Source organism: Oxyura jamaicensis, chromosome 12, assembly GCF_011077185.1.
Source record: "Oxyura jamaicensis isolate SHBP4307 breed ruddy duck chromosome 12, BPBGC_Ojam_1.0, whole genome shotgun sequence".
NCBI lineage: Eukaryota > Metazoa > Chordata > Aves > Anseriformes > Anatidae > Oxyura > Oxyura jamaicensis.
This window is the reverse complement of record NC_048904.1, coordinates 14,956,889-14,969,692: the sequence shown is the minus strand read 5'-3', so window position 1 is coordinate 14,969,692 and position 12,804 is coordinate 14,956,889. Positions and strand designations below refer to the sequence as shown.

The 12,804-nt window shown below is 47.3% G+C and overlaps 1 protein-coding gene across 4 annotated transcripts in view; it reads left to right on the top strand.

Moving 5' to 3' along the window:
* The window catches only part of ADAMTS9 (ADAM metallopeptidase with thrombospondin type 1 motif 9), a 76,529-nt gene that overhangs the window by 32,422 nt on the left and 31,303 nt on the right, over positions 1-12,804 (top strand). For all 4 annotated transcript variants that reach the window (XR_004753997.1, XM_035337331.1, XM_035337330.1 and 1 more), the window contains exons 17-28: positions 385-551; positions 661-790; positions 1,352-1,478; positions 2,841-3,051; positions 3,773-3,937; positions 5,061-5,225; positions 6,031-6,150; positions 6,932-7,036; positions 7,182-7,349; positions 7,543-7,827; positions 8,483-8,644; positions 9,178-9,354. Coding sequence is in view for 3 of the 4 variants with exons in the window: in XM_035337331.1 (XP_035193222.1) it covers positions 385-551; positions 661-790; positions 1,352-1,478; positions 2,841-3,051; positions 3,773-3,937; positions 5,061-5,225; positions 6,031-6,150; positions 6,932-7,036; positions 7,182-7,349; positions 7,543-7,827; positions 8,483-8,644; positions 9,178-9,354 (1,982 nt within the window). In the remaining variant the exon portion in view is untranslated. The remainder of the gene's footprint in view (positions 1-384; positions 552-660; positions 791-1,351; positions 1,479-2,840; positions 3,052-3,772; positions 3,938-5,060; positions 5,226-6,030; positions 6,151-6,931; positions 7,037-7,181; positions 7,350-7,542; positions 7,828-8,482; positions 8,645-9,177; positions 9,355-12,804) is intronic.

The window sequence follows — 12,804 nt, the reverse complement described above, 5'->3', positions numbered from 1 at the left end:
AGCAACATGAAAGTCACCCTATATGCACGGCGAACGAAAAGGTTTGGGCAGAACTATTTCTGCGTTACACTTGGGATCCATACTGCCCACAGCAGCCTGCCTGGCGCGCCTGTTCGGTGTCTCTTTGCCCTAGGTTATGAGTGAACTGTTTAGGAACACCTTCAGGCATTCAGCCTTCATTTTAATGAGGCTTCTAGTGGAAAAAGGAGTAGGCACGAAGTCTGTAAGACCTCTGCTGCTCTTTACGTCCCTTCTGTTTAAGGGTGCCAGTTGACTTTTCCTCCAAATCCAGTGGAAGGGAGCACTGAGAGCGCATGACCCACGTTATTATGTACCTCTGAGTTAATTCTGCGTCTTTAGTTCTTGTTTTTTGCACCTATGCAGCCTTATCTAACAGTCAAGGAGACTTTATATTAAATGGAGACTTTGTCGTCAGTATGTTTAAAAGGGAAATCAAAGTTGGGAATGCTGTGATCGAATACAGCGGATCGGATAATACTGTTGAAAGGATTAATTCTACAGATCGGATTGAGCAAGAGATAACACTTCAGGTGAAGTATATGTTGTGCGTGTGGAAAAGTCCGCCCAGAATTATTGGACTGAAAACAGCAGGCAGTGAAGTCTGTTAGTTTACTCTGCTTTATCCCTTTTTCCTCTCAGGTTTTATCAGTGGGCAATTTGTACAATCCTGATGTTCGTTACACTTTTAATATCCCCATTGAAGACAAACCTCAGCAGTTTTACTGGAATGCCTATGGCCCCTGGCAGCCCTGCAGTAAGCTCTGCCAAGGTAGGTGCTTGGGAAGGCTTTAAAGAAGATGCAGTGGGTTCATCTGGGATCTCGGCAGTCTTGATGAATCCTTCTCCATTTGTTTCCTTGGAGATTTTCACATTATGGGCTTGAACATGTCCCTGGCCACAGCAGTAGGTTGCCTGTGGTGCCCTGTACCAGCTTGCAGGGGGTAGCACTGCACTGCTGCTTTCCAGTTGCAAAGCAGGGAACCCTCACAGCCCCCTCTGAGCTAGGTAAGTCCTGCAGCCTGGTTTGCAGATGAGGCAGCTGGAGCACTGAAAAGGCTGCGCATTGCCTGAGGGTGCAAAAGGTTCTGGGTGTCTGGTTTGGGTCTATCACCTAGCAGTTCCCAGCTACCTATGCAAATCCTGCTCAATGCAGTGCAGCACACTGCAGCTCTTCTGCCCGCGTTCCTCCTGTACATCTGTTTCTGGAAGAGATTTTGAAAGCATAATTAAATGTTGCTTAAATACTGCATTCAAAGGGGGTAGAGAAACAACTGATTGGATGGCTATCCTGTGCCTTAAACAACGTGTTTGGTATTTTTTTCCTGTGTAGGAGAACGAAAAAGGAAACCTGTGTGTACAAGGGAGTCGGATCAGCTCACGGTGTCAGACCAAAGATGTGATCGAATTCCCCAGCCTGACCCGATAACTGAGCCTTGTGGCACGGAGTGTGAATTAAGGTGCACTCTACTCAGTCATGTATATACATTACATCATATATTTATTGTGTACTCCTCTTCCCTTTCACCTCTGGCCTTAATCCCTTTTCTCAGCAGCCTGTCTTAATTTTTAAAAAACAACCAAAAAAAAAAGATTAACAGTTGCCTCCCTGTCAACCAAGAGGGGTTGATGCCCACCAGCTGTGTTTTGGGAGGCACTTTTCTACCTTTGCAGGTTTCTCATGTTGAATTAAATTAGTGTTAACTATAAAATAAATTTTTAAACAATCACGTAAAGTTGAAAAATCTCATTGTGTGCAGCACAGTGCTTGAAATTCTCATCTGTTAGATGAGAAAATGCTCAGTGCTGTTCTACAAACAGCCTGCAAATAAGAAAAAACGTGCTCAAAGCAAAAGGGTCACTAAGGCTTGGATTTATCATCGTTTGCTTAAAGTGAGGAGTGAGCTTAAGCGTGGAGTGGGTCTGGGGCTGTCCCCAGACAACTCCTGGCGAGCTGGAATCGATGGAGTGTGGCCTAAATCATCGCAACCCATTTTCCTTTAAGCAGCAATCTGTTTTCCTTTCGGGAGCTTAAATATGGTGGCATTAAGCGGCTGCTGGCGATGCTGTTTGCATTGCCGGGTTTTCTGAGGGGTTTCTCTTGCTTTGTTAAATCTGGGGTGAAAACAGCCGGCTGCGGAGCTGCTGCAGGCTGGGTTGTCGCGGTAACAGCTGTTGCCATTGCGACAGGTTGGAAACTTGAGAAGGGGAAATGCCCAAGTTTGAAAAGCGGGCAGGGATGCGAGGGCTCCTGTGATTGCTATTGATTCCAAATCCCCTTGATCTTATTCTTCTCCTGGTTTTGCTGCGGTTGCTCTCTGGGCTTAGGAGCGGGGCTGTGCAGTTGCACATGCGGCGGTAGTGACCAGAGGTCCCCAGGCCCCACAGGGATGTTACCGCCACCTTCCCCAGGAGCTGCCCCTGACAGGCACTGGGTGCTCGCAGGCCCTGCTGACCCGGTCAGGGAAGCAGGGGCTCTACTTCCCCAAAATATCCCCATGCAGGCCTTGGGAGCTCCCCGTACTGCCCATCCTGGGAAGCAGGAACAGGCTGGGAGTCCCTACTGGCTGGAGGGAGCGCCCCTAATCCCTGCTGGCATCTCTGGGCCTTGGGTGCCTTGTGGCAGCTCGCACTTCAGGGAGCTGAAGTTTTCATGAAGGCTTCACGCCACGTGCAGTGACAAGAAGCCAGGGGTCATTGCCTAATACTTCTGGAGTGCTTGGAGAGCGCAGAGCATTGGGAAGAATCAAAACTTCCCATTTAAGAATGCTCTTCCGATCCCCTTGTGGCGCCGAGGCTGACGGTTGCTTTCCCCACCTCAGGTGGCACATCGCGAGGAGGAGCGAGTGCACGGCGCAGTGCGGGCTGGGGTACCGCACCCTGGAGATCTACTGCTCCAAGTACAACAGGCTGGAGGGGAAGACGGAGAAGGTCGACGACCGCTTCTGCAGCAGCCAGCCCAAACCGAGCACGAGGGAGAAGTGCACGGGGGACTGTAACGTGGGAGGGTGGCGGTACTCCGCCTGGACCGAGGTAAGGCCTCCCTCGCCTCTTCACTCGGGGTTTATTTGCTTTACAGACAGCTGTGAAAGTCAGCCACAGCTGTTCTGCTCTCACTGATGTTTCTGGAGGGCGCTGCCGTGCGAATGAGCCCAATGCTTCTTATTTTCCTCTGCAATTAATGTATGCTTTTAAACGTCCAGAGGTCTGTCTGTTACACGAAGCGCCGCGGGCTGTGCGCTCCCATCAAAGCCAGCCGTGCTGCTGGGAGGATGTGTTGCCATCAGCGGAGGACTTTTGAAATTTGTCCCCTTTACCCTTTTAAGCAGGATGCTGGGCAAGGATGTCCCTGAGTGCAGACCCGGCACCGAGAGAACGATGAGCCCGGGGCTTTCCAGGGAGGGCACGGGGAAGGGAGGGCAGGCTGGGGAGAGGGAATTAATCTCTTGTAAAATGAGAACACGCATCAGCCATCGGGGGAAACTGAAAGGCAACACTTGTAAAAGTAATAATGGGGTTATAACCTGAGATGAATCTGTGAAACCCATTGCTGCAAGATTTTATTAAGCTTAGCGAGATTGGATTTTTAAAGGAATATATAAAGTAATAGCCTGTTACTTGGAGTACAAATTGTTCTTGTGGAGGTTTTCCACTGTCTCTTTGTAATCCTGACTGCAAGAAAGGAGGAGATGAACAGGCTCCAGGCCTGTGACAGGGCTGCGGAGCGTGCTTGCTTAGTGCTTCATCTTTGCAGTGCTCCAAGAGCTGTGGCGGGGGCACGCGGAGGCGGCGGGCCATGTGCGTCAACACCTACAACGACGTCCTGGACGACAGCAAGTGCAGCCAGCAGGAGAAGCTGACGGTGCAGCGCTGCAGCGACTTCTTGTGCCCCCAGTGGAAAACCGGCGACTGGTCCGAGGTAAGGGATGGCAGGCTCACATCCGTGGACCGCTGCCAGCAGAGAGACATCCCCCCTTCTTCTGCTCATCCCTGTTGTGTTGCCTGCATTGCCTGAGTGCCGTGCTCTGTCAGCTCTGGCTGCCGCTGCAGGGAAGGATTTCACCCTACTAATATCTTGCTCAGCACTCTCCCTGCCTTTTATTACCATTACTGCTTTCACTGCAGCTGGTGTCCTTCATAATGCAACAAAGCTGTACCTTAGCTTTCCCTGCAGCAGGACTGGGCATGTAGGAAGTGGTCTTCAAAGGCTGCTCGCCACCTTTGTGGCCAAATAGCTCTCATTTTTATTAACGTATTGTTTTAAGAAATAATGAAAGAAATTAAGTGGAAATGGAGACCGTTAACTGACCATTGTTCTCCACAAAATATGTGTCTACTGGAACGAGTGCTGTGGCAATGGAAGAGATGCTGGAAGAGGCACTCACACACAACTTTATCATGCATGGTCAGAATCAAGCAAGTATGCTTTGCTTTTGCAAGCCTTTGGCATGCTGTTGTATTCTACCAAAAGCCCCGGAGGGCAGTGCTGCAGCTTTGCCCTATATCTCACAGCTGCTGGGAGCTCCTGGAAGATGTAGGCATCCCTGGAGCCAGGTTATATCTGCCTTGGCATGGGGGAAAGCATCGTTGTCTCTGTCTCGTCCTGGCCATCCTGCTTGGCACTCACGTTTGCTGTGCTTTTCTCCTTGGCACATTGGAAAAACTACTGTTTGAAAAAAATTATATAATAATGAAAATAGCCATGATGCTATGTTATGCCAGGATACAGTATGTGGACCCTGATTTTGAGGCATTTTTAAACCAGTCTTACAGCAGGATTTAACCATTTGTTGAGTTTAGTGAAAATGAAGAGCCTCCATGGACTCGCACTGTCCTTGGTGCATTTCCCCACACAGCTGTGCTCTCCTTGCTTACGAGCAGTCCTGTGCCACTGCAATACACTCACGTGTTTTCCAGTGCTTGTGGTGTTTTGGCTAAAGCCATCTTTCCAGCAGTGTTCAAGTGATGATTTTGGGTCTGTTTTCAAGCTCCAGGGAGGTGCTGCCTGGGCATCACCTGAGCTCACATTTTCCTCCTCTCAGTGCCTGGTCACCTGTGGGAAAGGGCACAAGCACCGCCAGACCTGGTGTCAGTTTGGAGAAGATCGGTTAAACGACAGGTTTTGTGACCCCGAAACGAAGCCAGAATCGGTGCAGACGTGCCAGCAGCAGGAGTGTGCAGCGTGGCAAGTGGGGCCCTGGGGCCAGGTACCTTCACTAAGGATTCATCCCGGTGATGTTAACTGCATGGATGAATTTACACACAGAGATGTGCAGACCTTCCATTCGACTGGGAGCAGCAATAACAGCACCTGCCCATTGTGCTAAATTTGATCTCTGTCACACTAAATTGGTCATGATTTTCAAAAAAGGGTTGCTAAGGGTACACTTCTAAATCCATATTTAGGCACATAACTATGTGGCCTAATTTTCACACAAAAAAAAGCTGCTCCCACTGAGTAGTGGTTGTTGCTTTTAATGTTTTCCAGTTTCTGGGGGGTTGGGGTTTCTGTTCAAATGCAAGTTCCTCATTTCTCCCAGAGTCTTCTGACATCTTCTTTTCCACAAAGCTGTTAACTTTTTTGACTTAAAAACAAACAAACAAAAAAAAGCAGCAGCAAAGCCAGTTGTCCCAGCCAGACTTACTGCCTGTCAGCAAAAATATTCATTAGCTGTTTGTGCTACTGTGGGGCTCAACGACCAGTTTTAAAGAAGGATATGGTGCAGCTTCTACCAGGCTGTGATTTACTGTGTGCAGAAGAGCAAATCATTTAAACGCTCGCACCTTCATTCCTGAGGACAGTAAGCAAAGCGTGTGAGGCTCTGATGGGCGCAGTGAATTAAAACTGACCTAATTTAAAGCTGAAATGCGTAGAGAGAAAGCAGAAGAGAAGCTGGGTTTTATTTTTGCTGCTTGTGCTACGTGCCTAAACACGGGCTGCGCTGGTTAATGCTCTCTAACCGAAACAGCTACTCAGACCCAGCACTTCTTTTCCCGTCTGCCCTCTCCCAGTGCACAGTGACCTGTGGCCAAGGCTACCAGATGAGAGCGGTGAAGTGTGTTGTGGGCACCTACGTGTCAGTGGTGGATGACAACGAGTGCAATGCTGCAACCAGGCCAACAGACACCCAGGTAAATCCTGCTGTTCCCATGCTACCTGGCATCAGTAACACCATGGGACCGTTTGGCACGCACATCTCCAGTGCAGGTCAAATCATAGTGATGCGGAAATGACTTAGGCCATTTGTCAAGGGCCGGGTGATCTCTCTCTTGCAGTGGAGATCAACTTTAATTTCCTGTTTGGCACTGAGTACTTGTAGGCTCATGGAGTCAAGTCCTGGCTGTCCGTTACTTCTATTGCCAGACCTCCTAGGAGGGCCAGAAAGGACCAGAGCCCCCTGCGAGGCAGTGTACTGGGGCTGAACATGACATTTCCGTCCCCAAACCTTCACTCACTTAGTGTGTGGAGAAGATCGGCATGTGGCTATGGGCAGTCTGGTGGGCTATGGGGAGCCAGAGGGCTGCAGTCAGCTCAAAAACATAGCCTTTGTTAAGTAGGTTGCGGGTCTTGCACTGACCAAAGAGATTGAGAGCTTTGAAGGGAGACAAAGCTGCTTTGTAGCTATGCCTTCATACCAGAGCTCTCTTAATGAACTTTCATCTCTTGCCTCAAAACATCTGGTTTTAATGCATGAAGATGGCACTTAGTTATGAGGATCCCAATTTTAGAGTTTGTAATAACTTAAAATTCCACTGAGGTGCTGCATATGAAGCCTTTGGGGCACTGATTCCAAACTTTGCTGATTCAGCAGGAACATACAAGGAGAAAACATTGAAGAAAAGGTGGTTTAACTGAAGCATTTGCAAATTCTTCATCGCTTGCTTTATTTTCCCCCCTGTATTTCCCTTACAGGACTGTGAGATAGCAGCATGTCCTCCCCATCCAAACAGTCCTGAAGCCAAGAGATCTGTATCAGGCATTCACAGGACTCAGTGGAGATTTGGATCCTGGACACCAGTAAGTGTGTGTCGTAATACTTTCAGGATTATTTGACAGTAGATGCTGTGATATTTTTAAGTACATTTGACTAGCTTTTTGTTCCAAAGCCCTTGTAGCATATAACAGGAAGCTTTCTAGTGGAGTGCTTTTTGCTCTTCCCTAGTGCTCCGCAACATGTGGGAAAGGGACGCGGATGAGATACGTCAGCTGTCGGGATGATCAGGGCTCAGTGGCTGATGAGGCTGCCTGTTCCCACCTGCCGAAGCCATCAGCCACAGAAATGTGCACTGTGACGCCGTGCGGGCAGTGGAAGGCCTTGGAGTGGAGCTCTGTAAGCATCACTGCCTCTCGCAGGAGAGCCTTGTAGATCTGGGTGCTGGAAATAGACTTTGTTAATCTGTCATGCTTGGCGCTTTATAAACGGGGAGATTAAGGTTTTCAGCTGTTCTTTGTTAGTGATAGCGGTCAGCCTGGTGTTCAAAGCTGGAAATGTGACTGTCTCTCCTTTTCCCACTGTAATGCAGTGCTCGGTGACTTGTGGTCAAGGTAAGGCAACGCGACAAGTGATCTGCATCAATTACAGTGACCAGCTGGTGGACAGGAGTGAGTGCGATCCAGACGACCTCCCTGCCACCGAGCAAGACTGCTCCATGTCTCCTTGTCATCCAAACAGCCACGACTACGGCAGGCCCATCCACCCTTTCCTCTATCCGGATCATCGCCTGAAACTGCACCCCGGAGGCAGCCCCAACCGAAACCGCGCACATATACCGGGAGGCAATCAGTGGAGAATCGGTCCGTGGGGCGCTGTAAGTGCCAGGATTTTCTTATTCCTGTTTATTTTTCATGGGCTAATTGAGGCTTATTATTATTATTTATGACTATTATTATTAACATCAGCATGCAGGGAAAAGAGAGACCCCTCTCCCTGCCTTCTGCTCCGTGCTCGCTCCCCCCAGTGCTGCAGCAGGGTGAAGGCATTGCTTCTCATCCCCTCACAGCACACATCTTCCAGGCTCTCCCTGCAGATAGCATCATTTTCCGTAAGGCAAAAGCCAGCCTCTGTTTCTTGGCTGCCTCCTGGGGCATTTACAGCTGTGCAGAGCTGCTGCCAAAGCATTGCAGAGCCTTAATGCCAGCTCCTCGCTCCCCAGCCAGTTTGAGGCACTTTATCATGGAAGTCTCTAAAGGGAATTAAGCACAAATGTGATGTTAAACACTGTGTTAAAGGCAGGGGGGATTACTCACCTGCTCAAAACCAGGCTCGTGTTTATTTTCTTTGCCTAGTCAGCACCTAAGCCATTGCACTGCTATTAGTAATAGCAGAGTTCTGAATTTAATAATGCCTGTTAGCTGTATTACGTTTCTAGCTGTGCATTCCCACGGTGCAGCGCGCTGGGAAGGAGCAGGGAGTGCTCAATTATTCCTGGACTCAGAGAAGCTATGGGCAATTGTGTCTTGCAGTGTTCTAGCACATGTGCGGGGGGGTTCCAGCGGCGGGTTGTGGTGTGCCAGGATGAAAATGGATACACCGCGAATAACTGCGATGAGAAAACCAAACCCATGGAGCAGAGATCGTGCGAGTCCGGCCCCTGTCCTCAGTGGGCTTACGGCAACTGGGGAGAGGTGAGTGCACCGTTAATCCTGTCCTCCCTGCGCAGGGAAAGGTTTTTCTAGGGGGTGGCTGAGAAAATGGGGGAGGAGGGAGACATCATGGTTAGAAATTAGGAATATTGGAGCATGAAAGGCAGCCTCTGCTAAATGAGTGAACCCTAGCAACTGCTGGGGTGTAGTATTGATTCCATTTGTCATGGGAAACATTTGTAGAATTTGCTTTTGCCTGGAAACAGAAATGGAGGTTTCTTTTTTTAAGATACGTCTAGTTCAACCGAAGGCCTTTCTTTGTAATAAAAACACTGCTCCATTCTGAAAACTCATCCAAGATGAGCAATTGAAGATGCTAACCTCAGATAATCCTGGTGGGTCTGGAAATTCCATTGTGGAGCAGCGTGAATGGCTTTGGGGAGAGAGAAGCTGATGCCTCATCTGCCTAGGGGGACGTGGCTGGAGAGGGTGAGGTGGGAACAGAAACAACCCTGGGGGCTTGAGAGAGTTATGCATGCCCAGGTGGTGATCCTCTGTCCTCTGCTGACTTCCAGTGCACAAAGCCATGTGGGGCAGGGACAAGAACACGGCTCGTGGTGTGTCAGCGCCCCAATGGAGAAAGGTTTACAGATCTGAGCTGCGAAATCCTTGACAAGCCACCGGACAGAGAGCAGTGCAATGTGCAGGACTGTCCTAGAGATGCTGCCTGGAGCGCTGGTCCTTGGAGCTCGGTACGGCCATAAACTCTTTCTCTTTGTGAACCATTTTGTGGATATCCCGTAACAACCAATTTAATTTGCTTCAAACCAAGGTGCTAATGCTTCATGTCTTAAAACTGCACTTAAAGAGGATTATTGATAATATATTCACAGTAACATCTGTTCAGGAAGGGCTTACATTAGGGGAGCTCAAGTCCTTTAATTTAAAAGGCACTTTCTGCTCAGTAGTCAACTTTTCCATTTTGCTACACCGGGCAAGTGCTGTGCATTATGAGTCTTGGTTCTCACGGAGTCCTTTGCATACGGATTTAAACCTGACATTTAAGCAGTACCTTTGCATTGAAGTTAAATTGTGCTGGTATTCCATGGCAACACTCCACTGTGCACTACTGGTTTACAAGTTGCCAGTTCTCTGCCAAACACAAGCCGACAGGCAAAAAATTGTCCTAAATGGCATCAACTTCCTTGCAGGTACAAGTGTGTATAGATGCATGTGCATGTTGCTAGCCGCCCCACACACACTTACAGAGAAACGTGTGCATTCACACCTGTGCTGTATTTCTACTCCCATATAAAACATGAGTGTGATGCACTGTGCAGAGGCACCTGTAAGCTATCCTCATCCATCCCTCTGCTGTTGGAGAGTTTGTCTGGCTGGGATTCCTCTACAGAGATGCTAATGCAGTGGCTTTAGATCCTGAGCCAGGATCTAAGATGTTGTTTTGAGTCCTGTGGCTTCAAAATTTTCCCTGCCCAGAGCAGCAGCCCCCGTGCCAGCATGAGTGCCACATGGGGCACCTCTGATGCGCTGGAAACCACAGACCTGCCCATTTTGTAGTGGCCTTCAAACAAATGTCGACTTTTAGTGGGTGTTTCGCTATAACAGCTTTTCAAGAAGATTTAAAAAAGGAAGAAAAAAGATAATTTGACTCAAAAGCACTTTACAAAGAGGCCTTTTTTCTTTTATAATGTATCGGACTTCCTGAATTGTCATGGTCTGATTGAAAAGTCGTCTTGCTAGAACATAACCTCACTAGTTTCTGTGGATGCTTCAGTAACACGGATGCCTTCAGTAACGTTTCTCAATGTTTTTCTCATACCTCAGTGATATGCAATAGCCATAAAACTGCTGGACTAGTGTTCATACGGTGCTTCACCAGTGCAAGGGACAGTGATATGAAATGTTTGATTTGAGGTGCTAATGTATCACTTGTACACTGATAGTTGGTGCTACAAATGAGCGAGGCGAGCTAAGCAGAACTAGCAACCCATGCGGCGGCTCTCTCACAGCATTACCAGCTGAGAAGTGCTGCGAGCCTTTGTCACCTGTGCTGGGACGTTTGCAAGAACCACAGGCGTGGACAGAGTTGTGTTGCGTTTTGGTGTCACTCAGCGTTCAGCCTCTTCACGGCTGTTGAGCAGCAGGCTGGAGGGCTGCGTCTGCTCCTCTGCTTAAAATGCAGAGTGCACTCCTAACGCAGGATGCAGTCCTGTATTTTGTTGTTCTTTTTTTACCCAGAAAAAAATCCTTTGTCTCTACTAAATCTCTTGCCTGTATTAACCTTGGTGGGTTGTCCCTCGCTCGGTCTCCTGGGAAGAGCTGGGACGTCAGGGCAGGAGCATCCCTCCCGCAGTGTCTCCCCTTGGGGATGTAGAACCTGGTGCTCAGCACCCCCTCGCTCCCCTTCCCAGTGCAGGGGCCACCGAGCCCAGCTCCAGTCACTGCCACAAAGTGACTTGGTTTTTCAGGTCTTGCTACCCAAGTGTCATTTGGCTCTGATGCAGGGGACCCCAGAGCTGTTTGAAGACTGCATTTTATCTGTGGGGTCAACGGGGCGTCATGTCCCTCCTGCAAAATGCTCTACGTGTGTGTCTACCTCGTGCTACTACTGTAGGTAGCAACGTCCAAATTTTTTCATTAGTTGGAAGCACCTGATTTGCTTTAGCTCTGTCATCGGTTGCAAACATCATTCTGTAGCTGTATGTACTTCATCTGTTTGGATGGAGTGTCACTACCATATTTTTTTGGTCACTTTTGAAACAAGAGTATAGTATTAGCTGAAACTTTTCAGCAGTATGGATTTATGTATTTATGTAAAAGTGTATTTATTTTTCCAATATTGTTATTTAATTTTATATAAATATTGCATACATTTACAATGTTTAATGTTAATGTTGAACAGTGAACAAATTAAAGACAAGTAGAATGTAATCATAAATGAATTTGTATAATGATTTCTTGAGTCTTGCTAAATTAAGATCATATACTTAGTTTTGGTAACTTTTACTAAGTTTTCTGAAATGGTTTACTTGCTTTGTTCTCCAACACACTGTCATTCGTAATAATTAAAAAAAAAAAAAACACAGTTAAAAGTGTACGAATCATGAAGTTTGGTTAAACTCATTTCTTGCAGGCATCTGATTGGCTTAGCTTCACACAAGTTGGAATGAAATAAGTGCTATAAAATACATACAAATGAAAGCTAAGAGAATCTGAAGAGTCCAACCCTCAGTCCTTAGGCAAAATTCCACTGCAGTTTTCTACAGTAAACAAATGATTTTATCTGGCTGGTTAAATCCAGGTTTTAAAGAGATAATTAAATGAATAAACAGATTCTGTATGGAAATAATAATTTTATAATAGGAGACCGAGATGCCTTCTTATTATAATGTACTTTCAAAGAGGACTGAGAGGAGGTGACACTTTTATTTCCTTGCTTACTTAAGAACATGTATTTAAACACTGCAGAACTGTAAGCGTGTGATAGACCTGACTTTTTTTTTTATTAAAATAATGCTTTAGAAAATCTGCAGAGACTGTCACCAGGATACAGAGAGTCTTTTTTCTCCTCTGAATGCCTTATGATGCGAACACAGATGTCTATACATGCTCTTTGATAACGAGAGAAAATCTTGTCATGTTCTCCAGAATGAGGGAGATGCTCATGGAGTATTATTTGTCACTTCCCTTAAAAATCCAAGCCTCAACCCACTCCTCTCAGAGCAAGTCTGCTCCTTGCCATAACCTCTGTGAAATCTCAGTGCTGGAGAGTTTACGCTAACCTGCACTGTATCCTGATACAACTTGTGAGTAATGCGAAATTCCCTTGTCACGGGGTTCTCAGTCTTTCCATGTTAGGAAACAGACACAGATAAGGAAATAACAATTATATCTCACAGCACCCTGCCCTGGGTCGGGCGGGTCAGTCCTTTGCACTTCATTGTGGTGGGATAGTAATCATTTGAATTTGACCCTTGGACAATGGGTGGGTGGCTTACTTCCTAAAGAGTATTATAATTTTAAAGATAATCTGCTTGGCTGGTATTAAGAGTCCGAGCTGCTAATGCAGTGTTTAGGTAGCTCGTGGTGCCTGGGACGCTGTGCTGTGTGCATCCCGGCTCCTATCAAACAGGCAGAAATGCTGGTTACCATTATTTTTGGCCTTTTGATCTAACAGTGAA